Here is a 27,442-nt window from a genome sequence, read left to right on the forward strand (position 1 = left end):
TCATCTTCTTCTCTCTACAACTCAGCATATTGTCTCAACTCTCACTCATCGACAATGGGAAGAACACCTTGCTGCCACAAAAATGGCCTCAAAAAGGGACCCTGGACGCCCGAAGAAGACGAGAAGCTCAGTCGATACATCCACGCCCACGGCGCCGGAAATTGGAGAAATCTTCCAAAAAATGCTGGTATATACATATTTAGAATTTCATTTCTTTTCTTTATATTTTTATATGAATGGACTAATAAGCTATATATATATATATATATATGTTATAGGTCTTCAAAGATGTGGGAAGAGTTGTCGATTGCGATGGACTAATTACTTGAGGCCAGATATAAAGAGGGGAAGAGTCTCATTTGAGGAAGAAGAAACCATTATCCAACTCCATAGTGTTCTTGGCAACAAGTAAGATTCTCACCATTTTATCACTTTTCATTTTGTTATATTTCATTTTTTTCAATGCACCAGAATTTGTCCAAATTTTACGATTTTTCAAACGGAAAACTTGTAGTACTCCCTATGTCTTTCCCATTGTAAATGTTCTATTCTAAAAGTGAAGCTTTTCTATCTAACAAAACACTACTTCCTCCCTCCACGAAAAATAGTCACGTTTTACCATTTTAGGATGTCCACAAAAAATATCCCATTATTAAAATAGAAAGTTTCCCTCTCATAATTTTCTCACTTTTTCTCATTTCTCTCATACTTTACCTACTTTTTTCCTATTTTGCTTAATTATCCACTTTTTCTTTTCATCTCTCTTATTTTACTAATTTTTTATTAAAACTCATGTCACTCACAAATAGGATTATTTTTTGTGGAGAGATAGAATACGATAGAGTATTAATTATTGAACATATATTAGTAAAATTTTCGACTTTAGCTCATCTCAATATTAATTTTAACCCATATGTTCAGATGGTCGGCCATAGCTGCACGTCTGCCCGGGAGAACAGACAACGAGATCAAGAACTACTGGAACACCCACATCCGCAAGCGCCTACTCAAGATGGGGATCGACCCGGTGACCCACGCACCGCGCCTCGACTTACTCGACCTCTCCTCCCTCCTCACCTCGCCGCAGCTCAACCTACCGAGCCTCCTCCGCCTCCAGACGCTGCTCAATCCAGAGGCGCTGAGGCTCGCCATGACCCTAGCATCGACCGCCGCCGCCGCCAGCAGCGATGATGCTCAAATTCTGAATTCACACCTTCTGAATCAAACGCAGGCAGCCCAACCTCTCCAAGCTAATCAGTTTGAAAATACTTTCGATCAACAAATTCCACCAAACATCGATGATAATTCGTTTCAGTATCAACCAATGATTCAAGATAATTTGATGCCTGGCTTCGGCTACAGTGTTCCGGATCAAGTTAGAGCAGATTTTTCCGAAAATTCGAGTTTTCAATCGATGAACATCAACACCAACACCAACACCAACACCAACAGCAGCAATAGCAATAGCAATAACAATAATTTTAATTTGGATTCGGTGTCTCTGTCTAGCTCTTCTACGATTAACAATGGCGGTGGGGAAGATGAGAGGGAGAGTTTCTGCAGTAATCTGTTCAAGTTTGATATTCCGGAGAGTTTGAATTTTGATGATTTCATGTAAACTTAGGACTGTTTTTTTCCTTTTTTTTTTCTTTTTTTTTTGTGTTATCATGTTAGATTGGTTTTGATTATACAATGTTTAGATTTCATACATTAGTGGGATTCTTTTGTGATCTTATGTAGGTATGCTTTGTTACATTTTTTTCTTGTTTATACATTAGATTTTATTATGGTTAGTTTCACTTTAATAATATGAATACACACGTATGGAGAAATTAAAGCAATAATAGGAACACAAGTCATTCAAAATAAGGTTTGGATTATTCCATTGGAGCTGGCATATTGATTATTTGGGATGTGCATGGTATTAAACAGTACTCACTCCGTCAGTAAAATATTGTCCACTTTTGCCATTTCGATCCTTCCGTGAGATGTTGTCCACTTTTGCTATTTCAATCTGTCAGTGAAATGTTGTCCATTTTTTTTCCATTTCTAATAAATGGAGCCGACTTTGAAAAAAAGAAGCTTATTTGTTATTTTTGAGAATAAGCTCATCCCTCCCACAATTTTTTTTGTCACATTGTCTTACATAATAATTTCACTTTTTAAGACTATTTATTTATTTTGATAAATAAAAATTTTATCACTATATATAAGACAACATATCTAATACTCTCTCAATTCCATGTTAATAAAGTCATTTTTCTATTTTGAGAAGTTCCAAGTTAATTGAGTCATTTCTCTTTTTTGGCAAAAAGTAATTCTCCATTTTACTTTATTCTCTTTATCTCTTTTACTTTACTCTCTCTTACTTTTTTTACCATACATTTAACACACTATTCTTAAACTCCGTGACGAAAAGAAATGCATCTATTAACAAGGAACGGAGAGAGTATTTTTTATTAAAAAAATTGTTACTTTAAAAGAATGGACACCAAAATGAGGAGTAACTTTTTCAACAAAAATCATTCCAAAAATATTTGAACTAGAAAATATCGTTCTAATTGCCAATATATTGCAATTTTGTTTTATTTGATTTTTTAGCCGAAACTGCATTTTCAAACACCTTTTGAATTTTGGGAATGAAAAACTCGTGCGTTTTACGTTTAGTCCATTCGAAAAGTTAAGTTTTGTCCTTATATTACGTACGAGCTACATTTGCACAGCAATATGAAAGGAACATATGTAATCAATTTGAAATTCTCTTAGATTTCTAAGTGCTATGCACTAAGTAATAAAAAATAAAATATTTTTCTTTTAAGATTGTTTTTAATTAAAAATGAAATGTTTCGTCGATGAAAACAATATTATTTTTACTTTTTTTCTCTCTTTACTTTACTGATCTTTCTTTAACTCACAAAATAATATCGTATAAAATCTCATGCCGAAAATTAAATAGTATTTCATATTTATTGCGACGGAGGAAGTATTTTGTTACTAGACTAATTTATTTTCTGAAAATTAAGTATTACATACATACCAATGACAAGAGTTAATTATAAATATGCAAAATTCAATATATTATTGCTCGAAATAAAGTGTACAAAATTTAATGATTGTGAACATGTGTTTTGGAGACGATATATTTGACCGAGATTTATGCCAATTAATATTTTTTTTCCTATTTTGAGCAATTTGTGGAACACAAATTATTTGTCACAATATTGATATAAGTCTAAAAGGATGTCATGTGATGATAATTGATACACATATTGTGCCTTTTTTAGTTTTTGTCCTATATTATTAATATGTTGAATAAATGCCGACTTATAGAGATAAGGTCATGAGTCATGACGTTACATATCCATTTGTAGGATTGGCTATCTATCAAAGTTCAATTCATAAGGAAGAAAAATATTGCTACTAATAGGAACTTAATCCACTTTTTATACGCATTAGAATTGTCATTGCAACACAAATCACATTTTAAGATAATGGGTTAAAAATATCAAAATATGCATAATGCATTGCAAATCGTAAAAATACATGCCATGTATTGACCGAAGAAACTATTGTATATATATAAAAAAATGATTTCATGTGAATGACCAAAACAGGTGATTTGAAATGGAATACTACTTTATTTCTTCCTACAAAAGTATTTTAAGTGAAGACACTGTTTTTGGAACACCAATATCTATGAGGTTATTAACTAGTAAATGATAATTGACACATTCAATATGTAAGTCGCTTCTCAATAAGGATCCTAATAAATCTAAAAAACGATAAGGTTCCAACAATAATCACTTAACTTTCGAGATCCGTTATAAATTCTACCCATATATGTTCAGATCATAAACTCAATACAAATTAATGACTTTTCATAGGTGTAACAACATTGCTTTACCTTCACTTGAGTACGCTTATTTTGAAACCAAACTTTTATCTGCAAAGGCTCTGATACGATTATATCTCCCGAAATATCTCTCATATCTCTATTAATATATTACCATATTTTTTCCGTATCTTTATTATCTTGTTCACCAAGTTAGGTTATTCATAGGAGTATTATAAATATGAATCTTTGTTATCTTTTGAAGGAATCATGAAAGAAATATAATTATCTTTATTGTTCCGTCTTTTATTTTTCTGTAATTAACTTTTCCGTCTTTGTTCATCGGTTGCTCGACGGGAGGATCCCGCGAACGGACCTTCAATATCCGGCGAATTCTCGCCAATTATCATTGATACGGGTTTCTCTGTATCATTTGGTTCTTTCATTCGGTTCTCATCCTCCGAATTACCTCCATCATGTCATCCACCTATGCTGCCTATAACCATCACCAATTCGACTACCGTCAGCCACAATTCGCCCACCACCCATCGCAGCCCATATATCAGCCACCACACCACCACCCATTGCAACCCATATATCAGCCACCACACCATCCGATTGGATCGTTAGATCTCCAACAATCCTATCCACAATATCATCCCTACCAGGCCCGACAGCCCACTTGCTGGGACCCGCCATGGGTGCGCACGCAGCAGAGTTCTTCGACCTATGATCAGTCGCCGCCTCACCACCCGTATCTTGCCTATGGTGAAGCGACATACCAGGGTTCTGACCCCAATAATCCTGACCTCATGGCTCGATCGTTCTCCCCTGCCCAACTAGCCGCCGTAAACGATTACAACGAGAAGTTGTGTATAGATTGGACCAAGCCGCTCTGCTCACCCGTTTGACCGCTTGGTTTGAGGAGAACACTGATGATGAAAATATAATTGAGGAGAACATTGATCACACTTTCACGATGGATGTTCCCAAAGACCTTCACGATGTTCCCAACATCATCACCGATGTTGCCATCAACACTCCTGTCGGGGTAGATGTGAGCGATGAAATTGAACAGAGTGAAGGATCTCAAGACAAGGAACGTGAGATGTTGAGGGAAAACAAGGTACTCCCGAGATCTGCTATGCAAGTGCTTCCCTGGAACTCCGCAAGCCCTCCAACGGCGTCCATGGTCCCAGCGGTACTGCCACTGCCAGGAAGCCAACAGCTAAACCAAACTGCAGCGATGCTGGAACACCTACTCACCAGGGTGGTGCGTTTCGAGGCAAGACTTGATGAACACGAAAGGTGTTTGTCACTGAGGCCCGAACCTGACCCCCCGGATTGGCAGCAGCAATACCGACCTTACAACTGGGGCGCGCACGTAGACCCGCCCAACGGACTGCCGCAGATCCGTCATAATATATGCATTCATGCTAAGGTGCTTAAGCAAGATCAGATATGGAATGATCAAACGAAATTCGAAGATATATTTGATGTTGATTATTTTATTATATACTTGAAAACGATGACAAGTGGATATTATAATTGGACAGAGCAATTTTTTGCATTTGATCCAGGAGGGGATACGCGATGCTCTTCGTAGCTTATTGGTTCCCACCTTGAGGACAAGGTGGATTTCAACCGTAGGGGAGTTGATACGATTATATCTCCCGAAATATCTCACATATCTCTATTAATATATTACCATATCTTTTCTGTATCTTTATTATCTTGTTCACCAAGTTAGGTTATTCATATGAGTATTATAAATATGAGTCTTTGTTATCTTTTGAAGGAATCATGAAAGAAATATAATTATCTTTATCGTTCCGTCTTTTATTTTTCTGCAATTTACTTTTCCGTCTTTGTTCATCGGTTGCTCGACGGGAGAATCCCGCGAACGGACCTTCAGAGCATCCACAACGGTGGCGGAAGAGCTGGCGTCCGTCCGCGCCGCTGGCACGGTGGTGTCTCGCCGCCGCTGCGCTCGCGCCAGCGAGCAGGACACGTGGCGTTGGGCGATTGGGCAACGGCATAGCCGTTGCCTTTAAATGTTTTTTTAATCGGTTTTTAATTAAAAAATCGATAAAAATTAAAAAAAAATTCACTTCCCAAAAAAAATATATCCTTTTAATACCGTTTTTTACACCTTTTTAATTTTTTTCCCCCAAAAATACACACTTTCATCTATAAATACCTCACTTTCACACCCAAAAATTCACATCAAACTACACAATTCTCATCTTCATTCTCCAATATCAATTCTCATCTTCATTCTCCCATATCCATTTTCATCTTCATTCTCTCATACCCTACAACATAACAATGTCCGGCCAAGGCGATAACCACCCTCCCTCTCACGGTTGGAACCCCGAATGGTTTGGTGGACAACCGTTTCCTAGTCCGGAAACGGAATATTCGGCCCCTCCTCAAACCCAAGATTCGGCCGTTCCGGGTGGCTACCGGCCATACCCTATCGACGACCAAGGTGCCTCCCAAGGGCGATACGAGTGGACACCGGAGCCTAGGCTTTTTTTAATTATGTAATTTTTAATTTTTAGAATTTTAATTATGTCTTTTTTATTTTATTTGTAATTTATAATATTTATTTTGGTTTTTTAATGAATTTTAGTATTATGGAAATGTTTTTGTTTAATTGAATTTTAAATTAATTGTGCTCGTCCTTGCGGAAGAGCACAACTGTGGGTGTTGTGCTCTTGCCAGAGAGCAGGCAGAAAAAGTGGGGCCGGGCTCACAACCGTGCAGCTGGCAAGAGCACGGTTGTGGATGCTCTCAATATCCGGCGAATTCTCGCCAATTATCATTGATACGAGTTTCTCCGTATCAGGCTCCAATCCTAATGCTTGGCTAAGTTCAATTCTTTGAAAAAACTACAACAAAAAATATACACATTCGAATTCATATCATCGCCGAATTAAAAATAATATACAAAATAAAAACACACAAGAAAATGCATAACCAAAATATTAATAATAGTAAAAATATTACACTTCCATTGCTTGAATCTGATGCATGGTGTGTCGATGGCAACGCTTCCTCTTGTGAGGGCGATTCGCCGTCGAGCCGAGGTCAACTTTATCATCTCTAGACTTGTTGTCGACCTCTTTGTCGCCGTTGATCTTCATATCTTCCTCCCCTTAAGATAGGTTTGAATTCGCATACATCATGCCTATGTAACATATGTTTCGTTAATTAATTTGGGATTAATTAACTATATACAAATACACGAATTGGATTTATTTATTTATTTTGTAAATTAATATATTTAGAGAGATGCAAAATTTTATTTTATAAATGTGTTAAATGTAGATTAATTTTATTTAATAATCAATATAACAAAATCCATTAGATTAAATAATCGATTAGCTTGAATTATTTTTATCAACCTATTATATCACTATTTCCCTCAAAGAATCTTTCTATTTTTCTTTTCTTTTTTAATCTCACACCTATCTATATAGTATATCATATTTTACACTCCTCAATTTATATTTTTGTAATTTATTTCTAACTTTTCTATATCTCAATCACATTCTCGTGTTTAAATGGTTTCATACGGCATTGCCGGAAATTTCTCCAACGACGATAATGCAAACAATGACTAAGAGTGTTTTTTTCGAGATGGCTCACGATTCAGAGCCGTTCTATTTTAATTTTTGTGACTTTTATTTCAATTGTATAATTATCAGTTGGAGTCGGGAGCGGGGGCAGATGGAGTCGCGGCGCGACGGCGGTCGGCCGCCGCCTTCTTCCTTCCTTGCGGTCGGCGTCGGGGCTACCCAATTTAGCTCCGGCGAGTTGGCTAGCCACTTCTTCGGAGCCGGCGTCGGATAGGGATACCGACCTTGACCGTTTGGAGGAGCCGCTAGAGGAGGATGTTACGCCTCCCATATACTTCGGGTGGAACCGCGTTTCCTGCCAAACGTTGAGGTACTTGAACGACTTGCCGTTCATGGATTGGTAGGTGCTCAGCGCGGCAGTGATGATGTCGACCTCGCTCCGGCCGCTCCCGGCATTCCGCGTCTCCTGGAGGAAATAGCCATTGAACTTGCCAATTTCTTCGTTGGCTCGGCCGATGCAGTTGCGCACCATACTCTCGTTGCGCTAGATCGTTCCCGGCGGCAGGTTTGCATTGTACCCCCGAGAGACGCGCCACCAAAAGTGATCGCCGGATTGGTTCGTGCCAACCGCCGCATCTTCGGAGATTTCGAAGTACGCCTTGAACAATTTATCCATCTGCGCCGGAGTGTACGGTGTCCGGACACCGCTACGAGTAGGAGCCGGCAGAGTTTGGGAGGGGCGGTTGGCCTAGGCTCCGGTGTCCACCCGTATCGCCCTTGGGAGGCACCTTGGTCGTCGATAGGGTATGGCCGGTAGCCACCCGGAACGGCCGAATCTTGGGTTTGAGGAGGGGCCGAATATTCCGTTTCCGGACTAGGAAACGGTTGTCCACCAAACCATTCGGGGTTCCAACCGTGAGAGGGAGGGTGTCATCGCCTTGGCCGGACATTGTTATGTTGTAGGGTATGAGAAAATGAAGATGAAAATGGATATGGCAGAATGAAGATGAGAATGGATATTGGAGAATGAAGATGAGAATTGTGTAGTTTGATGTGAATTTTTGGGTGTGAAAGTGAGGGTATTTATAGATGAAAGTGTGTATTTTTGGGGGAAAAAAATAAAAAAAAATTAAAAGGTGTAAAAACGGTAATAAACGGATATATTTTTTTTGGGAAGTGAATTTTTTTTTTAATTTTTATCAATTTTTTTAATTAAAAACCGATTTTAAATAAAAAAAAACATTTAAAGGCAACGGCTATGCCGTTGCCCAATCGCCCAACGCCACGTGTCCTGCTCGCTGGCGCGGCACTACTCTCTGCATCGAGCAGCGCCGTGCCAGCGGCGCCGAGACACCACCGTGCCAGCGGCGCGAACGGACGCCGGCTCTTCCACCACCGTTGTGGATGCTCTTAATTTTAGAAATTCCACTATTTTTGTTCAATTTGTCACGAGCCAGATAGAAAATTGATAAGAAAAAGACAGTATAAAACTGCCAAATTCTCAGACACCCTTCACTTTCTTACACCATCTTTTTCCTTGATTCTCTCTCTCTACCTACCCCACGATCTTTTTTTCTATTTTCAAAATAAAATTAATAAGTACTCTCTCGTTCCTACATTTATCTCATTTTTCTATTTCAGTCCATCCCATATCATTTATCTCATTTCACTTTTATCATTTTTTTATAGTAGACCCCTTAGAGCATCCGCAGCGGTGGCGAAAGACGCCACCGCCGTCCGCGCCGTTGGCAAGGCGCAGGACCGCCGCCGCTGCAGCCGCGCCGCTGGCACGGCGCTGCTCGATGTATCGAGCACGTCCGTGCCAGCGGACGCACACGTGGCGCGCTCCCATTCGTCAACGGCATAGCCGTTGTGTTTAAACTTTTTTTTATTTTTTTTTAAAAATCGGTATTTAATTATAAATAATGCTAAAAAATAAAAAAAATATATTTTCCAAATCCCAAAAATATGGCCGTTTTTTCCCGTTTTTTCTGAATTTTTTTGATTTTTTTTTATTTTTTTTTTCCCCAAAATCATCTATAAATACACACATTCATCATCCATTTATCACATCAAATCATCTCTCATTCATCTCTCATTCATAATTCTCATACAAACTATCAACACATTCATCCCCCACTCAAATTCTCAAATGGATTTCACCCATATTATGGCGGAAGCGGAACGCGAAGAACAAGAATACTACGAACAACATCGTGCCGCTTACGAAGCATATGTCGCGGCGAATACCCCTGCTCCTCCTCCTCCTCAACGAACCAGATCAAATCAACGGTACATCCATCGTGACCGGGAGGGAGCCCACGAAAGGCTCGTTGCCGACTACTTTGCCGACCAGCCGCGGTTTCCGGCAGATTACTTCAGGCGCCGTTTTCGCATGTCAAAGCGCTTGTTCATGCGAATTGTCAACACATTGTCCGCACGTGTTGAATACTTTCAAACAGGTGTAGATGCAGCCGGCCGGCAAAGTATCACGGCGTTGCAGAAGTGTACGTGTGCCATCCGACAACTCGCTACTGGGCAAACGGCCGACATGTTCGACGAGTATTTGCATATCGGTGAGTCCACTGGAATCCTATGTTTAAAGAATTTTTGCGAGGGCGTTCGTTCTGCTTTTGGGGATGAATTCCTTCGAGCACCCACCACTGATGATTGCCAACGGTTGCTTCGTCTTCACGAATCAGTCCATGGCTTTCCCGGAATGCTTGGCAGCATTGACTGCATGCATTGGAGGTGGAAGAATTGTCCGACTGCTTGGAGGGGGCAACACTTGAGCGGTCACAAAGGCGGCGGCCCAACGCTTATCCTTGAGGCGGTCGCCGACTACCGCCTATGGATTTGGCATGCATATTTCGGCGTTGCTGGATCCAACAACGACTTGAATGTGCTATATTCGTCACCACTCTTCAATGATGTGATGAATGGTGTAGCACCGGCGATCGACTTCACCATCAACGGAAATATATACCGCATGGGTTACTATCTCGCCGATGGTATCTACCCAAGGTGGTCGACGTTCGTGAAGACGCTCCACAACCCGCACGACCCGAGATGGGTTCTTTTTGCGCAGCGTCAAGAGTCAGCGTGGAAAGATGTCGAAAGAGCCTTCGGGGTCCTTCAAGCTCGATTCAACATTGTGAAGGCCCCGGCTCGGCTGTGGTACGTGAATAATATCGCCGACATCATGTTCACGTGTATTATATTACACAACATGATTATAGCCGACGAAGGGCCGAGGGCGGCTAGCTTCTACGACGAGGACGAAGCCGGAAGCTCAACAGCGAGGTCTCCCCTACGCCGAGGCGAGCATACGACGGTTGGCCAGAGGATCGAGACAAGACACACAATGTGCGATACTCGAATCCACAATCAACTACAAGAAGACCTAATCAACCACATGTGGGCGAAATTCGGCAACGAGTAGTGTCATTTTTAATTTTTAGGATTTTAATTATGTAATTTTTAATTTTTAGGATTTTAATTATGTAATTTTTAATTTTTAGGATTTTAATTATGCAATGTTTAATTTTATTTGTCATTTGTAATATTTATTGTGGGTTTTAAATGAATTTTAATATTATGGAAATGTTTTTGTGTAATTGAATTTTATATTAATTGTGCTCGTCCTTGCGGAAGAGCACAGTTGTGGGTGTTGTGCTCTTGCCAGAGAGCAGGCATGAATAGTACCGCCCGGGCCCACAACCGTGCCGCTGGCAAGAGCACGGTTGTGGATGCTCTTATTCTATTAACTTATTCTTACTCAAATTTTATTATAAAACTAATATATAAAATAGGACTAATATTCCACTAACTTTTTCAACTTACTTTTCATTACATTTCTTAAAACTCGTGTCCGGTCAAAGTGAGACGAATCTGATTTATACGCTTCATCGACCCTTTCTCCTATTCTTGTAGATGACGAAGATCAACTTATTTGATCAAACATTTTTTCTTCATGTAATATGTCCAAGAAGTTTGAGGTGTATTATTTAAAAAAAAATCAAACTCATCCACTAACTCACTCCACATTATTCTATTTAATATATTTTGTACGTAAAGACATACAAATTGTTGTTGGAATGGAATGTTTTCTTTTTGACAATAATTGTTGTTTAATTGTTACATTTCCACAGAAAATGATAATTATTTTGAATGGAAGTGACAATTATTGATGCTAGGAAAGATCATCACAATGCTACACCATTAACATCAAGTTATTTCCTACTAATGTTACCTGCTATACTACATTTTGATATCCAATTAAAAAGTTCTTTATAAATCGACATACCTAACATCCCCTTTTGATTCAAAAGTTAGTAAAAAGTTACCAATATTTTATTTTTTTGGGACAGTGTGGAGCCTAATAAAATAGCCAGTAATTCTTCTCATTTAAACTTCAGGTGTGTATGTAGGAAAACTATTTACCCTTTTTATACTTTACTCGATTAACTAAAAGTGTCAAAACTATATAATATCACATCATATAAACGCTACATTTTCTTATTTCAAATAATAGTTCTGTAATTTATTTCTAAAAAAATTAGAGAATATTACTCAATTCATCCACTCCCATCGTAGTTTCCATTTTGATCCACTTATTTTAAGTTTATCTCTCTATTAAAGATTGTCTCATTTTCCATTAATATTCCAACTATTTGTTATTTTTCATTTAATTTGTATTTTTATCAATTCGTGTTAAAGGTTCGTGTCATCTTAGCAGTGAACGAAAACAATATACATTTGATACTTATTAAATACTCCATAGAATAGAAGATCAACCGGCCCTATTTGCCCATAAAAAATACTCCCTCCGTCCCAAGGAAGATGACCCCTTCCTTGAGCGGCACAAAGTTTTATGTAGTTTTATTTTGTGTGTTAAATGGAGAGAGTAAAATAAGATAGATGGAATAAAGTAGAGATAAATGTGTTTCCATTTTTAGAAATGAGTCATCTTGGATTGGACAAACCAAAAAGAAAAGTGGATCATCTTTAGTGGGAAGGAGGGAGTAAAACACTTCATTAAATTCAATCTTTCAACCCTTGTAATAGTTTTGTCTGGAATTTCGCTATTAACCCATATCATTTACATGAAGAAGATGAGCTACGAGAAAATGGTTCGGAGTTCGCCAGACACGAGATAGATGTACGCTACACTACTTCCGTCTACTAAAATCGACGACAATCTTCTTCATCGTGTCCGATCCCAAGTTTAATTACCTAGCCTAGCCTTCACTATTTAGCTAAGCAAGTAAGTGAAGTAAGCAATCGCTTCTCTCTATTCATATTTCTTCTTCCACAGTAAAAATGCAGCCCACAATTCTTCGTCAGTTCCAAAATCCCTTAGAGCATCCACAACTGTGCTCTTGCCAGCGAGCACGGTTGTGGGCCCCGGCACCACTATTCCTGCTTGCTCTCTGGCAAGAGCACAACACCCACAGCTATGCTCTTCCGCAAGGACGAGCACAATTCAATTTAAAATTCAATTAAACAAAAACATTTCCATAATATTAAAATTCATTAAAAAACCACAATAAATATTACAAATTACAAATAAAATAAAAAAGTCATAATTAGAATCCTAAAAATTAAAAACTACATAATTAAAAGCTAAAAATACCCCCGTGGACGACTACTCATCCGGCGGCACTACCCCCAATTGTCTTTGGAGGCCCAATATCATGGCCTCGTGCAATCGAAGTTGCGAGGGGGTCATAGTGGACCTATCGGCCATATTGAGTTGGGCCAAAAGCTCCCACAACGAGTTGGTGGGGGGGTGGAGGTGGCTCATATGGAACGGGAGCGGGAACTGGAGCATCGGCAGTTGCAGCCGCGGCTCGACGGCGGTTGGCCGCCGCCTTCTTCCTTCCTTGCGGTCGGCGTTGGGAATCGCTCGGGCCGGTGTCGGGGCTACTCAAGTTAGCTCCGGCGAGTTGGCTAGCCACTTCTTCGGAGCCGACGTCGGATAGGGATACCGACCTTGACCGTTTGGAGGAGCCGCTAGAGGAGGATGTTACGCCTCCCATATACTTTAGGTGCGTCCGCGTCTCCTGCCAAACGTTGAGGTACTTGAATGGCTGACAAACTCATAGTTTAGGATGTTTAGATGGGTGATTAACACATGTTGTTGAATCTTTTGAGGTATAAAGTATATGTTTCACCCACTTTTCAGCTATTTTTTAGAGTTAACAAGTTTGTCGGAGTTTTGATGCAAGAACAGGTCTAAAACGGGCAAAACGGAGCGAACGGGCTGACCACAGAATGTTCGCCCGACCGGGCGAATTTCATATAAAAAACGCCCGGTCGGGCGAAGAAAACAGAAAGTTCGCCCGACCGGGCGTTTTTCATCCAACAAAACGCCCGACCGGGCGTTTGAAGCCTCATCGCGATTTACCCAGATCGCCCGACCGGGCATATTCCGACTTACAGATCGCCCGACCGGGCGATTTGTCGCTGTTGCCAACTTTGCCTCTTTCTTACTCCGGATATAAAAGGGTTCTCACTCATTTCCAAACCCTAACTCCCACACCACGAATCTTAGCAAGAAAATAAGGTTTTGAGAGGATTTGAAGTCAAGGAGCTTCCCATTTCCAAGAGATTGGAGGAAGGAGACCCCCCACCATCAATTCCACCATAGGGAGTTCTAGTATCATTTCTATTATGTGTAGCTTTGTTTTCCTTGTTTTTGCTTTTATGTTAGCTTTGACTATGAGTAGCTAAGCTTTTAGTAGGGATTTGGTGAAGTTTGAATGGATTGTATGGATTGAATCTATGGTTGAATGCGTATCTATCTCTTTTGTTGGTTTTGTTGAACCTTGGTCTTTTAATATCTAATTGCTTAGCTACCAATTAGATAAATCTTGTACCTAATTGATGTTATTGAGAAATACAAGATTAGGATAGATGTGTAATCAACAACTCCGTGCATTATATGTAATCGAGAGATGCATAAGCTAGAGAGAGGGCTTGGGTCCGTTGTGCTTTGGAGTCAATCTCGAATTGTATGGACGAGACTCCTACACTAGAGATTGACCCACGTGTTAGATGCACCCGAGAGGGGGTCTAACCGATTATCCCGACTTTCCTAACCGCATTTGAGGCCCAATAGATGAGCATGACCCATAGATGAAATCCTTGATCCATTCTAACGGATCCATTTCCCTATACTTTCCCAATTTGTGTGAAAACCTATCTTTGTTTGTTTGTTTTTCTTAGTTAATTGTCTTACTAGCTTATTTGTTCTTTGATCTTAGTTAAGAAAACCAAAAACCCCTTTTATTAGTCTAGATAGTGTTCAAAGTTACATCATAGTATTCAAACCGGCTTTTAGTCTCCGTGGATCGATAATTTAGCTTACCACGTGCTACTTAACTCGTACACTTGCGGGTGACGCTTTTGAATACTAAATTAGCACGAGTCAAGTTTTTGGCGCCGTTGCCGGGGACTAAATTTGCTTTTGTGTTTGATATTGTGAAAAGATAGAGAATACTAGTTTAGACATTTTACTTGCTTTAATTATTTAGTTTAGTTTTCTAGTTTAGCTCTATTTTGACTTTGTTTCCTCTCTTGTGTTGTGTAGGTTTTTTATGCTCACGCGCTCAAGTCGTTTACCCCTTGAGCCGATTAATTTAGAGATAGAAGCCGCCAATAGAAGAAGAGGAGGACGAAGGAGAAGAGCAAGAGCTCAACATCAAGTTGAGCCAATGGAAAATCCACATGGGAACAATGAGGGAATTCCCCCTCCACCTCCACCTCTATTAAATCAAGACCAAATCATTCTCCAACTACAACAAGAAATGGCGGAGATGAGAAGGGAAAGAGAGGAGGAAAGGAGGCGAGAGGCTCCGGTTAGAGACGCATTTGGGAACGTCAATATCCCACATCCACCCTATGATACAAGGGTGAATGCCAACAATTTTGAGTTGAAGACAGGATTGATTCAATTTGTGGAGCAACGTGTTTTCTCGGGAAGGCCCACGGAGGATCCTAATAGGCACTTATCTAAATTCTTAGAGATTGCCAATACAACTAAGCTTAATGGGGTTCCCGACGATACAATCAAACTTAGGCTATTTCCATTCTCATTGTCGGGATATGCTAGAGATTGGTTTGATAACCTTGAGCCGGGCTCGGTTACAAGTTGGGACGACTTAGCCCAAAAGTTTTTGGATCGATTCTTCCCTCTAAGCTCCACTCTCAACCTCCAAGCAGAGATCTCCCACTTTAAAATGAAGGGCCAAGAGTCTATGTTCGAGGCTTGGGAGAGATTCAACGCCTTGCTAAAGAAATGCCCCAACCATGGGTTATCTCCGGGCCATCAAGTGAGCCTCTTCTACAATGGATGCTCGGAGTTTATCAAGAGTCAATTAGACTTTGGTTCGGGGGGTTCATTCTTGGACAAGGGGGTCGAGGAGTGCAAGAAGATGCTTCAAAGGCTTGCCTATACTAGCAAGGGTTGGAGCTCGGGCCGAGATAGTTCAATGCCGGTGGCTTCGGTTGTATATTCGGATGCATTCAATCTTCTCAACCAACAAATGATGTTGTTGAATCAAAAGGTGGATGGCCTTAGTTTGGGAGTGGCACCTATGGGAGAGCCTTTACATACCGTGGAAGATGTCAATTATGTGCATCAAGGAGGGAATCAAAGGAACTTCTACAACTATCGCCCTAACAATGGGGGTGGTAATTACCAAGGCTATCGCTCACCCTTCAATGCACATCCAAACCTTTCTTATGGCAATCCAAACAATGCTATCCAACCACCTCCACCACCTCATTTCCCTACACCTAGTGGGTCGACAAGTGGGGCCGCTAATGTGCCCACCAATTCTAAACCTTCAAGTGATGATGTCACCCATGAGCTTCTAAAAGCTCTAATGGAGAAGACCGATGGAATCATGACACAATCTACTAAGAGAATTGATAAGGTTGAGACGGCGGTAGTGGAGGTCACCACGAGAATGGGGGCTTTGGAGCATCAAATGAGTCAAATTGCCCAAGCCGTGGGCCAACTTCATCAACCGGGGCAATTCCCAAGCAACACCATTCCTAACCCAAAGGATTGCAAGGCTATCAATTTGAGGAGTGGAACAAGCTATAAGAGCCCCCCTATGCCCGAAAAGGAAGCTATTGTGCAACCCGAAGAAGAAGAGACAATAGAAGTGGAGGCATCAACGAAGAGCCCACCAAAAGATCAAGCCGAGACAATAGTTCCTCCTAAGCCCACGGAAGTTAAACTTCCTTTCCCTCAAATGATGCAAAAGAAAAAGAAGGATGAACAATTTTCAAGATTTTTGGATATCTTTAGGAAAGTTCAAATTAACATCCCTCTTGTTGAAGCACTTCAACAAATGCCAAGTTATGCAAAGTTCCTCAAGGATGTGGTATCACAAAAAAGGAAATGGGGGGCACTATGAGACGGTCAACTTGACGGAGAGTTGCAGTGCAATTATTCAAAGGAAGTTGCCGGCCAAAATGCAAGATCCGGGAAGCTTCACTATTGAGTGCACTATTGGAAATTGCTTTGTGGGGAATGCCTTGTGCGATCTAGGGGCTAGCATTAATCTTATGCCATTGTCCTTCTTCAACAAGTTGAATATTGGTAAATTGAGATCGACTAGCATTACTTTGCAAATGGCGGATAGATCGGTGGCATATCCCTCGGGCATAGCAGAAGATATATTGGTGAGGGTGAATGAGTTCATATTCCCCGTTGACTTCGTGGTGTTGGACATGGAAGAGGATAGAATTGTACCTCTTATTTTGGGAAGACCGTTCCTTGCCACCGGGAAGGCCATGATCGATGTTTCAAAAGGGGAACTTACACTTCGTCTCAATGATGAGAGCGTGACATTTTCGATATATGAGGCCTTAAAGAGGCATGATGCGGAACCGGGAGGAAGCCTACAACATTGCAATGTTGTGACCGTGATGGATGAGTGTGTTGGAGGAGTGACACCGACCTCTTACTTGGATGATCAATTAGAGAGATGCATTTCTCATTCCATGTATTCTTCTCATTCTTTTGATGTTTTGGATGCTAACCCCGAGTTGTTGGAATTTGTAGGTGCTTTGGACTCGGCTAAAGAAATCCCTAGATCACTTCGTCCACAATTTCTACCTCTTAGGAGTGGAAGTGAAGATAGCAATAAAGATGGGGAAAACAAGAAGCTTGAGTTGAAGCCACTTCCACTACACTTGCGATATGCCTTTCTTGGAGGGAATGACACTTTTCCGGTAATTGTATCATCTTCTCTCTCTAGTTTCGAGTTGGATAAATTGTTGAGAGTTCTTAGGAAGCATAAGAGAGCCATTGGGTGGTCCATATCGGACATTAAGGGAATAAGCCCAACCGTTTGCATGCATAGAATTCATTTAGACGAGGGGTATAAGCCTAAGGTACAAAACCAAAGGCGACTAAACCCTATTATGCAAGATGTGGTTAGAAAAGAAGTGTTGAAATGGTTAGATGCCGGTATGATATATGCTATATCCGACAGTGAGTGGGTGAGTCCTACTCAAGTGGTGTCTAAAAAGGGGGGCACCACTGTGGTGAAAGGGAAAAATGATGAGTTGATAGCTACTAGAGTGGTGTCCGGGTGGAGAGTTTGCATTGATTATCGCGCTTTAAATTTGGCCACTAGGAAAGATCACTTCCCCCTTCCATTTATTGATCAAATGTTGGATAGGTTAGCCGGACATGAGTATTATTGTTTTCTCGATGGTTATTCGGGATATAACCAAATTTTGATAGCTCCCGAGGATCAACATAAGACGGCTTTTGTGTGTCCTTATGGTGTCTATGCATTTAGGAGAATGTCTTTTGGGCTTTGTAATGCCCCGGCTACTTTTCAGAGATGTATGATGTCCATTTTTCATGATATGGTTGAGAATATTATGGAGGTTTTCATGGATGACTTCTCTGTTTTTGGTATGACATTTGATAGTTGCTTGGATAATCTAACCAAAGTTTTGCAGAGATGTGAGGAGACCAATCTAGTACTCAATTGGGAGAAATGTCATTTTATGGTCCGTGATGGGATCGTGTTGGGACACAAAATTTCAGCCGGAGGACTTGAAGTGGATAGAGCCAAGATAGTTGCCATTGAGCAATTGCCACATCCTTGTAGTGAGAAGGCCGTGAGGAGCTTCCTAGGCCATGCGGGGTTCTATAGGCGTTTCATCAAAGATTTTTCACATATTGCTAGACCCCTTTGCCATTTACTAGCTAAAGATGTAAAATTTGATTTCACTCTTGAATGTGCGCAGGCATTTGAGAAGCTCAAGGCGGCGTTGGTGAGTGCCCCAATCTTGATCTCCCCCGATTGGTCTCAACCTTTCGAGATCATGTGTGATGCAAGTGATGTGGCGGTAGGCTCGGCTTTGGGACAAAAGAGAGACAAGATATTCCGGGTGATATATTATGCTAGTAGGACATTGGATTCGGCTCAAGCTAACTACACCACTACCGAGAAGGAAATGCTTGCGGTGGTCTACTCTTTTGACAAGTTCCGCCCTTACCTTATTGGGGCCAAAACTATTGTCTTTACTGACCATGCCGCCATCCGCCATCTATTTGTTAAGCAAGATGCAAAACCAAGGCTTATAAGGTGGATCTTGCTCCTTCAAGAATTTGATTTGGAGATCCGAGATAGAAAAGGGTGTGAGAATGTGGTGGCGGATCATCTTTCAAGATTGGAGCATGCTAGTGAAGAGGAAAAATTGAAGTTGGTCATCAATGAAGAATTCCCGGATGAGCATTTGTTTTATGTGGCCAAGGGTCAAGTGGCATGGTATGCCAATATTGTGAACTATCTTGTTGCTAAGGTGATTCCCGAAGGACTTGAGGACTATCAAAAGAAGAAGTTCTTCCACGACGTGAAGTTCTATTTTTGGGACGAGCCTTGTCTTTTTAGAAGATGTGCCGACATGGTGATTAGAAGATGTGTCCCTCAAGAGGAGTGGGAGTCCGTTATTATGCATTGCCACACCGCACCTAGTGGGGGGCATTTTGGAGCTAACCGGACTGCTATGAAAGTGCTCCAAAGTGGTCTATTTTGGCCAACCATCACCAAAGACTGCCAGGACTACGTGAGAAGATGCAACGAGTGCCAGAGAATGGGGGGTGTTTCTAAGAAGAAGGAGATGCCATTGACGACAATTGTTGAAGTCGAGTTGTTTGATGTGTGGGGCATTGACTTCATGGGGCCCTTTCCTCCATCTAGTGGGTTCCAATACATTCTACTAGCCGTTGACTATGTATCAAGGTGGGTGGAAGCCATTCCTACCCAAACTAATGATTCAAAGGTGGTGATTAAATTCGTTCAAAAGAACATATTCACGCGATTCGGCGCACCTCGGGCTATCATAAGTGATGGAGGGTCTCATTTTCGCAATAGGTGGCTAGAGGCGGTCTTAGCAAGGCATGGAGTGAAGCATCGGGTGACAACTCCTTATCATCCACAAGCTAATGGTCAAACCGAGTTGGCCAATAGAGAGATCAAACAAATATTGCAAAAGAGTGTCAATGCTAACCGTAGAGATTGGGCTCTCAAGCTTGACGATGCTCTATGGGCGTATAGGACGGCTTACAAGACGCCAATCGGGATGTCACCTTATCAATTGGTCTTTGGGAAATCATGCCATCTCCCGGTTGAATTGAAGCACTCATCATATTGGGCGGTGAGGCAAATGAACATGGACTTCACCAAGGCCGGCAAGGAAAGGAAGCTTCACCTCAATTTACTTGATGAATTTAGGAATGAAGCTTATGCTAATTCCTCAATCTACAAGGAGAGAATGAAAACGTATCACGACAAGATGATTGAGAGGCGTGAATTCCACAAGGGGGATGCCGTGTTGCTTTTCAACCACAAGTTGAGACTCTTTCCGGGCAAGCTAAAATCTAAGTGGTCGGGACCCTTCACTATCAAGGAGGTCATGAGCAATGGCACAATGGAGCTCAAAGGACCCGATGGAAGCACGTTCAAGGCAAATGGTCAAAATCTCAAGAGGTTCTTTACCAAGGAGCAACAAGACGAGGTCTTTGTGGTTGCCTTGATTGAGTAGTGGAGCTTGCAAAGCGTCGGGCAAATGACGTTAAACAATTGCGCTATGGGGGAGGCAACCCCTAGTAGGTAAAATTTATAGCTTTTGTGTTTTTGGTGTGTTTTTATTTTGTTCTTGTTTTTGGTGTGTTTTGTGTGTTTTAAGTGGAACAGGAGATAGGCTTTGATGGGTGAAAAGCGGACAAAAAAACTGGAGAAATGGCGAAATGGCGAAATGGCGAAATGGACTTGGAATCCAGAAAGTTCGCCCGACCGGGCGTTTTGCAAAGTGCAAATCGCCCGACCGGGCGTTTACAGAAATCGAGATTGTCCAGAAAGTTTGCCCGACCGGGCGTTTTGCAAAGTGCAAATCGCCCGACCGGGCGTTTCCAGAAATCAAGATTGCCCGACCGGGCGATGTACAAAATACGAATCGCCCGACCGGGCGTTTGATGAAATCGGGATTGTCCAGAAAGTTCGCCCGACCGGGCGATTTTCAAAGTGCAAATCGCCCGACCGGGCGATTTCTTCGCGCGATTTAAAGACGCAAACCAGGTCAGTTTTTACACTTTCAAAACCCTACCCCCATTTCTCTCTCGTTCCTCTCTACTCTCTCTCGCCCCTCCACCTTCAAATCTTCCACTTACACTGATTTCACACACATACCATCCTCCCAATCCATCTAATTCAAGGGTTGAACCGATTAATCGGTTGATTTACTCAAGAACAAGCAAAAAGGAGAGAAATCCGTTTTCTATCACTCTAAGCCCGAAAGGTATGATTTTTTTTTCATTCTTCTCTTACTTATGTCGGTGTTTAGATGATTATTGGTGAATCGAGGGTTGGAAACTAGCATGTCTTTCGTTTGTTTGGAGATTTCTTGACTAATTGCTAGTTAGAGGATGAATTTGGTTTGAATGGTTGCTTTGAGCATGAATTGTGCAATTTCCTTCATGGGTTTGTGGTTATTGAGTGTGGGGAACTAGCATGCTTTGATTTGTTGATGTCTACATAGATGCAATGTTAGATAAGTGATGCATGTTGGTGGAATGTTTGAGTTAAGCATGATTGAGGTTTATTGTTGTGGAAGAGACATTGTGTGACACAATGGGGGGTTGATTCTAGTCTCGATAAATGTATGAATGAGAAGTTCTTTTAGTATAGAGTATGTTTGGGGGAGAGTGTCTACATTAATGCATCTTTGTGGTTTCTTGTCGAATTGATCTAATACTCTCAATTTTTAGGTAGTGAACGATGGCGCCCAACCACTCTGGAGTTAATTTGAATGCCGAAGAGAAGAAGAAATGGGCCGAACTCTCACAACTACCCTACCGGGTAGCTAGATATCCATGCCCTATCACAATCCGACGGTTGGGCATTGAGCAGTGCTTCAATGAGCTATGTGAAGAGGGGCAACTAAATGGGCTCTTCATGGCACAGAGGAACCCCTTCTATTTTTGAAAAATCAAAAGGAAATGAAAGTTTGAAAGGGGGAATTAGCAAATGAAATAGAAGCTTATTGAGGTAGAAAAACAAAAGAAAAAGAAAGAAAGAATAGTGATGTTACCATGCAAAGCATGGAGAAAAAGAAAGAAAAGAAATAGAAAAAAAAAAGAGAGAGAAAAGAAAAGAAAATTGAAAGTGAGAAATAGTTAATAATTGGCATTTATTGGAAAGGGTGTGTGAAGGTTGAAAAAGAGGTGAAGAACAAAAGTGGAATGTTGGTAGATGAGAAGAGTCTAGGGAAGCCTAGAACTAATGGCTAGTAGTTCATGGATTGGTAGGTGCTCATCGCGGCAGTGATGAAGTCGACCTCGTTCCGGCCGCTCCCCACATTCCGCTCTTCCTGGAGGAAATAGCCATTGAACTTGTCAATTTCATCGTTGGCTCGGAAGATGGCGTTGCGCACCATACTTTCGTTGCGCTCGACTGTTCCCGGCGGCCGGTTTTCATTGTACCGGCGAGCGATGCGCCACCAAAAGTGATCGCCGGATTGGTTCGTGCCAACCACCGGATCTTCGTAGATTTCCAAGTACGCCTTGAACAATTTATCCATCTCCGCCGGAGTGTACGGTGTGCGGACACCGCGAGTAGGAGGAGTCGGAGTTTGGGAGGGGGCGGTTGGCCTAGGCTCCGGTGTCCATCCATATCGCCTTCCGGGGGCACCTTGGTCGTCGATTGGGTATGGCCGGTAGCCACCCGGAACGCCCGAACTTTGGGTTTGAGGAGGGGCCGAGTATTCCGTTTCCGGACTAGGAAACGGTGGTGAACCGAACCATTCGGGGTTCCAACTAGAGCCCGGGGGGTTATCGCCGTGGCCGGACATTGTTATGGTGTAGGAGTGGAAGAAAGATTGAGAATGGATATGGGAGAATGAAGATGAGAATTGTGTAGTTTGGTGTGAATTTTTGGGTGTGAAAGTGGGGGTATTTATAGATGAAAATGTGTATTTTTGGGGGGAAAATAATAAATAAATAAAAAGTGGTACAAAACGGTAATAAACGGATATATTTTTTTTGGAAAGTGAAATTTTTTATTATTTTTTATCAGTTTTTTTAATTAAAAACCAATTTTTAATAAAAAAAATAACCAATCGCGTGCCGCCACGTCGCCTGCTCGCTGGCACGGACGTGCTCTTCGCAGCTAGCAGAACCGTGCCAGCGGCGCGAGCGCAGTGACAGTAGAGTGGCACAGACGGAGGAACGCCGTCCGTCCACCGTTGGGCATGCTCTTATCCTATTTCAAGTAAAAGGCGTCTCACAACTTTCTCTCTCTGCCTCCTTCAACCTCCTCATTTCTAGCTAAAATCCCCATCGATTCAAGCTCCATTTCCCCAAAATCATCAACAACAAACCCCTCTCCCCACCACCACAAAAATCCCAAAATCAATCCGAATGAAAACCTAATTGAATCCCCCAATCACACTTCCCAATGCTCAAAATCAACCTCCTCACTCTCCTCCTCCTCCTCCTCCTCCACCGCTCCCTCGCCGGCCTCCTCTCCGAGCCGGCCAAGCCCGTCGACTCCAACACCGTCCCCGCCTTCCCCGTCCAGACCGACTCCCAGACCTGCCGCCTCGACCTCTCCGCCGAGCTCTTCGGCGGCGTCAGCGCCGCCTGCGGCCGCAACCTCGACCGCAGCCGCTGCTGCCCCGTCCTCGCCGCCTGGCTCTTCGCCGCCCACGCCCGATCCGCGCTCCAGATCTCCGCCGCGCCGCCGCCGTTCTCCTCCGACCTCCCGATGATGCCCGACGACTCGCAAAAATGCGTCAACACGCTCCAGTCCTCCCTCGCCGCCCGCGACATCCACCTCCCCCAGGCCAACGCCTCGTGCGACGCCGTTTTGTGCTTCTGCGGGATCCGCCTCCACCAGATCACGTCCCTCAGCTGCCCCGCCGCCTTCAACGTCACCGGTAATTACAAAAACGCCACGCCGACCGCCGCCGTCAGGAATCTGGAGCGGAATTGCAGGAATTCGTCCTATTCCGGTTGCACAAAATGCCTCGGCGCGCTGGAGAAGGTGACTTCACTTCAATTCATTCGATTTTATAGGTTTTTGCTCGCATTTATTTCTCAATGATTGATGAATTTTGACATTCGGAAACATTAAATTCATTCCGCCATTAATGCTCTGTGTGTGTTGGTAGTTTTTCCTCAATTTTCCAAATCAATTCATTCTTCGAAATCAAGCAGATGTGAAAATATCTTTCGCCTAAAATTTTGTGGTCTCAATTAGTCTCGCGTTTCATTTCCAATTTCTCTGGTTTTTCTCTTAGTTGAAATTTATATTATTTTTCAACTATGCATTTTTGCATGTCAAAGTGAAGATAAAAATTTGTTTTTATTTAAGTAAACGGCTTGATTGCTTCGTGATTAGAGCCTTCATATGTAAAAAGTTTAATCTTCTTTCACCTTTTTCTTGGGCTTTTCTTTGTTACTTTCCTTTTGTAAATTCCAATGATAGTTTAGTAAAGTGAACTATCATGCTATAAATGTGTTATATCAACCATTCACACTATATAGTCAATATTAGCAGTATTTCTTTTTATACTGTATATAGTTTTATTCATATTTATAAATTGTAAAATCAAAGTTAGATTTATTTTTTATTCATTTATTTTTTAATAATAATTTTTGAAAGTTTTAAAGTTAAATGTAGGAACTAGACTAAATCACTTGCTCATACTAGTTGTATAATGGTTTCACATTTACCTCCGTGTCATAGTGACCCGAACACCTAATCTATTGATTGGGTGATAATTGTTCTACCAATTAAGTTGTGTTTCATTTATAAGCGGACACATTACTTTATTGTGCTTATGCCGTTTTGTGTTTGTGCTGCGGGACCTGACTCTCAACTAAGTTGTGTTTCATTTACGAGCGGTCACAAAACGGATTATCTTTAAAGTGAAATTCATTCTCTATTTAATTTATTCATTCACAATTTATTTTCTAGTAATTATTTAACACTCTTTTAAGTTTGATGTCTATTTTTATTAGATGGAATAAGCTGTCACGTTACTTTTTTGATGTTCATACAAAAGGTCTAAAATACCCTCGTATGCCCGCGTAGGTGACCGGTGGCAAAAACGGAACAAAAGGAGGAGGTGATGGCGATCGTGCGAGCAAAATGCTGAGCCGGGACTGCCGGCTGATGGGGCTGACGTGGCTGCTGGCCCGCAACAAGACGGCTTACATTCCCACCGTCTCTGCCGTATTGCGCGCCATAATGTACAGCGCGCACCCTCCGCACGAGTCCACCTGCTCCCCGGACCAGGAGAACATGCCCCTCGCCGTGGACTCTCTGCAGTTCGACAAATATAACTCCTCGTCGGCTCCGGCGGCCTTTTTTCTTCTTCCGATTCTACCCCTGATGATTCTTTCCTTTCTTTTCCTGTAGCCCCCTTGCATTGGCTGGGTATTTTGTCATGAATTATTGCCTGTATACACCTGATCTCTTACGCTGTCTCTGAAATTAGTGGGGGTTCACGTGTAGCACGTCGACAAAATGGGAGTGGGGTCATTTTTGTCATTTTGTATCACTGTAAATTTTCAGGCATTTTGGTTCGATTGACATGTAGTAGTACGAGAAGGTCTTACTTCACGGTTTTATCATATAAAGTCGCATGCTAATTACGATATTACCCATGTCATTACATTTGTGCTTAAAATATTATTCTAAGTTATAGGCATACTAAAATACGGGTGAGATTGGATACAGTAAAGAAGGTTGTTGCGGGTGTCAAAAGATTGTTTGTGAGCCAGTTGTCTTTAGTAATGGATGGCTGAAAATAGGACAAAGTAAATTTTGATCTCGTGGTTTTACCAAATCGAATTTAATGGATTTTCGACTCTGATGGGTCAGTGGTGTGGTCGATCGACTTTTTATTACACTCGAGTCATTCATTATATACATTAATGCTATCAGCACATTCTGTTCACTTGATCCTGACGTGACGACAATTGCTCTGATGAGACGCCAACTGTCTTGCTACCAACGTGCTCCCTTTGTCCAAGGATAGGAGTCCCGTTTTTTCCATTTTGGTCCGTCCGTGAATAGAAGTCCCGGTTCATAATTACTATAAATGGTAAAGAGGCCCCACATTATACTAACTCATTCCACTCACATATCTTTTTAAATTAATATAAACAAGTGAGATCTATATTCCACTAACTTTCTTCCACCCACTTTTCTTAACATTTCTTAAAACTCATGCCGGAAAGAAATGAGACTCCTATTCGCGGACGGAGAGAGTATTATGCAATTATTTGTCGCACACAGAAATAAAAAAAAATTTGCATTCACTATTGGAGACGAAGAAGGGAAAGATCGAATCTTACAAACAAAAAAAGTTAATTTACTTTCAGGCCCGGCCCTGGGGGGGGTCGAGCAGTGCCCCCGCCCCGGGCCCCCAAAACGTTGGGGCCTCCAAAATCCAAATACATACATGAGTATATACATGTTACTGGGCCAGGTCCAAGCAAGAAACAAGAGCCCACATGCTATGGGGCCCCTCTTTTAGTTCCGCCCCGGGCCAATAAAAACTCAGGACCGGGCCTGTTTACTTTTCAAGACTCGAGCAACTCCCAAGATGGAGTATGTTGGTCATTTGTAGTGTGTATGAAAATGAGTAAATAAATGGTAACAATCATCGATTTCAATGTTGGTTAATTTTGAACAACAAAAGGCTTAGATCAGAAAACCTTGTTTGGGAATTTACAAATTGGAGCATCACATGATCAAAGGCAATTTAATATGTTTGGGCACATGTTTTGAAAGAGGGAATCACGGCTGGATGTTTGTCTTCATCTTGATTTTCACCATCTCCTTGTATCGTATACCTTTGTTTTATTTTGCTAAACCATTTTATAATATCTATATATACCACGACAAAAATAAAATATGGACAAAAGCATTTCGTCAATTAATGGGCTCCATAATGTTCAAATAATGTGGTTAATATGGTCCATGATTTTGATTGAAATTTCATGATCAACCCACTACCCACGACTGATTTAATTACACTAATATTTTCTAAATTGAAACTCTTTAGTTTAATGAATAATTATTGTTTTAATTATATTTAGTACTAAAATATTATAATTAAAAAATAATTCTTTGATTACTATGATTTTAAAATCCATAATTAGACTGTATAATCTGTGCAAGAATCGGTAAATATTAATTACGGTTATTATATATTATTTGTAGTGGGCTATGATGAGACACAAAAATCATAAGAAAGAGAATTATTTTCGTGGCAACAATTTCACCAAAATAAACTTTATAATATATCTCATCCTTCATTTTCCCAGCAAAATTTTTTTATAATAATAAAAAATTTAATGGTAGGAAAGGATTCAATACATCTTTATTAACTGCCATAGAACTTAGAAGTAGATGTAAATAAAATAGGAAACGAAAAACATATAAAAAAAAACATCAAACTACCCTTTTGATTTGAC

General features: G+C 41.3%; 3 protein-coding genes and 1 non-coding gene across 4 annotated transcripts; 3 read left to right on the top strand and 1 right to left on the bottom strand.

Moving 5' to 3' along the window:
* LOC121811263 (transcription factor MYB41-like) lies at positions 1-1,623 on the top strand. The gene is made up of 3 exons (XM_042212089.1): positions 1-187; positions 279-408; positions 922-1,623. The coding sequence occupies exons 1-3, from the start codon at positions 55-57 to the stop codon at positions 1,616-1,618; spliced, it is 960 nt and encodes a 319-aa protein (XP_042068023.1). The 5' UTR covers positions 1-54; the 3' UTR covers positions 1,619-1,623.
* A 12,132-nt stretch (positions 1,624-13,755) lies between these two features.
* Positions 13,756-16,847, top strand: LOC121810827. The gene is made up of 2 exons (XM_042211550.1): positions 13,756-14,071; positions 15,011-16,847. Exon 2 carries the CDS (start codon positions 15,018-15,020, stop codon positions 16,845-16,847), a length of 1,830 nt encoding a protein of 609 aa, XP_042067484.1. The 5' UTR covers positions 13,756-14,071; positions 15,011-15,017.
* On the bottom strand, positions 15,630-15,736 carry LOC121742811. Its single transcript, XR_006038147.1, has one exon. It is a non-coding gene; the product is annotated as a small nucleolar RNA R71 (small nucleolar RNA).
* A 6,375-nt stretch (positions 16,848-23,222) lies between the features above and the next one.
* On the top strand, positions 23,223-25,617 carry LOC121742301 (uncharacterized GPI-anchored protein At4g28100-like). The gene is made up of 2 exons (XM_042135409.1): positions 23,223-23,996; positions 25,050-25,617. The coding sequence occupies exons 1-2, from the start codon at positions 23,409-23,411 to the stop codon at positions 25,374-25,376; spliced, it is 915 nt and encodes a 304-aa protein (XP_041991343.1). The 5' UTR covers positions 23,223-23,408; the 3' UTR covers positions 25,377-25,617.
* Positions 25,618-27,442: the final 1,825 nt, after the last annotated feature.

The sequence above is a fragment of the Salvia splendens genome, chromosome 7, assembly GCF_004379255.2.
Source record: "Salvia splendens isolate huo1 chromosome 7, SspV2, whole genome shotgun sequence".
Taxonomy (NCBI): domain Eukaryota; kingdom Viridiplantae; phylum Streptophyta; class Magnoliopsida; order Lamiales; family Lamiaceae; genus Salvia; species Salvia splendens.

Coding starts and splice junctions, on each gene's coding strand:
- LOC121811263 (XM_042212089.1), top strand. CDS start 55: ATGGGAAGAACACCTTGCTGCCACAAAAATGGCCTCAAAAAGGGACCC. Junction 188..278: donor AAATCTTCCAAAAAATGCTG/GTATATACATAT, acceptor TATATGTTATAG/GTCTTCAAAGATGTGGGAAG. Junction 409..921: donor CATAGTGTTCTTGGCAACAA/GTAAGATTCTCA, acceptor CCATATGTTCAG/ATGGTCGGCCATAGCTGCAC.
- LOC121810827 (XM_042211550.1), top strand. CDS start 15,018: ATGCTCACGCGCTCAAGTCGTTTACCCCTTGAGCCGATTAATTTAGAG.
- LOC121742301 (XM_042135409.1), top strand. CDS start 23,409: ATGCTCAAAATCAACCTCCTCACTCTCCTCCTCCTCCTCCTCCTCCAC. Junction 23,997..25,049: donor GCCTCGGCGCGCTGGAGAAG/GTGACTTCACTT, acceptor ATGCCCGCGTAG/GTGACCGGTGGCAAAAACGG.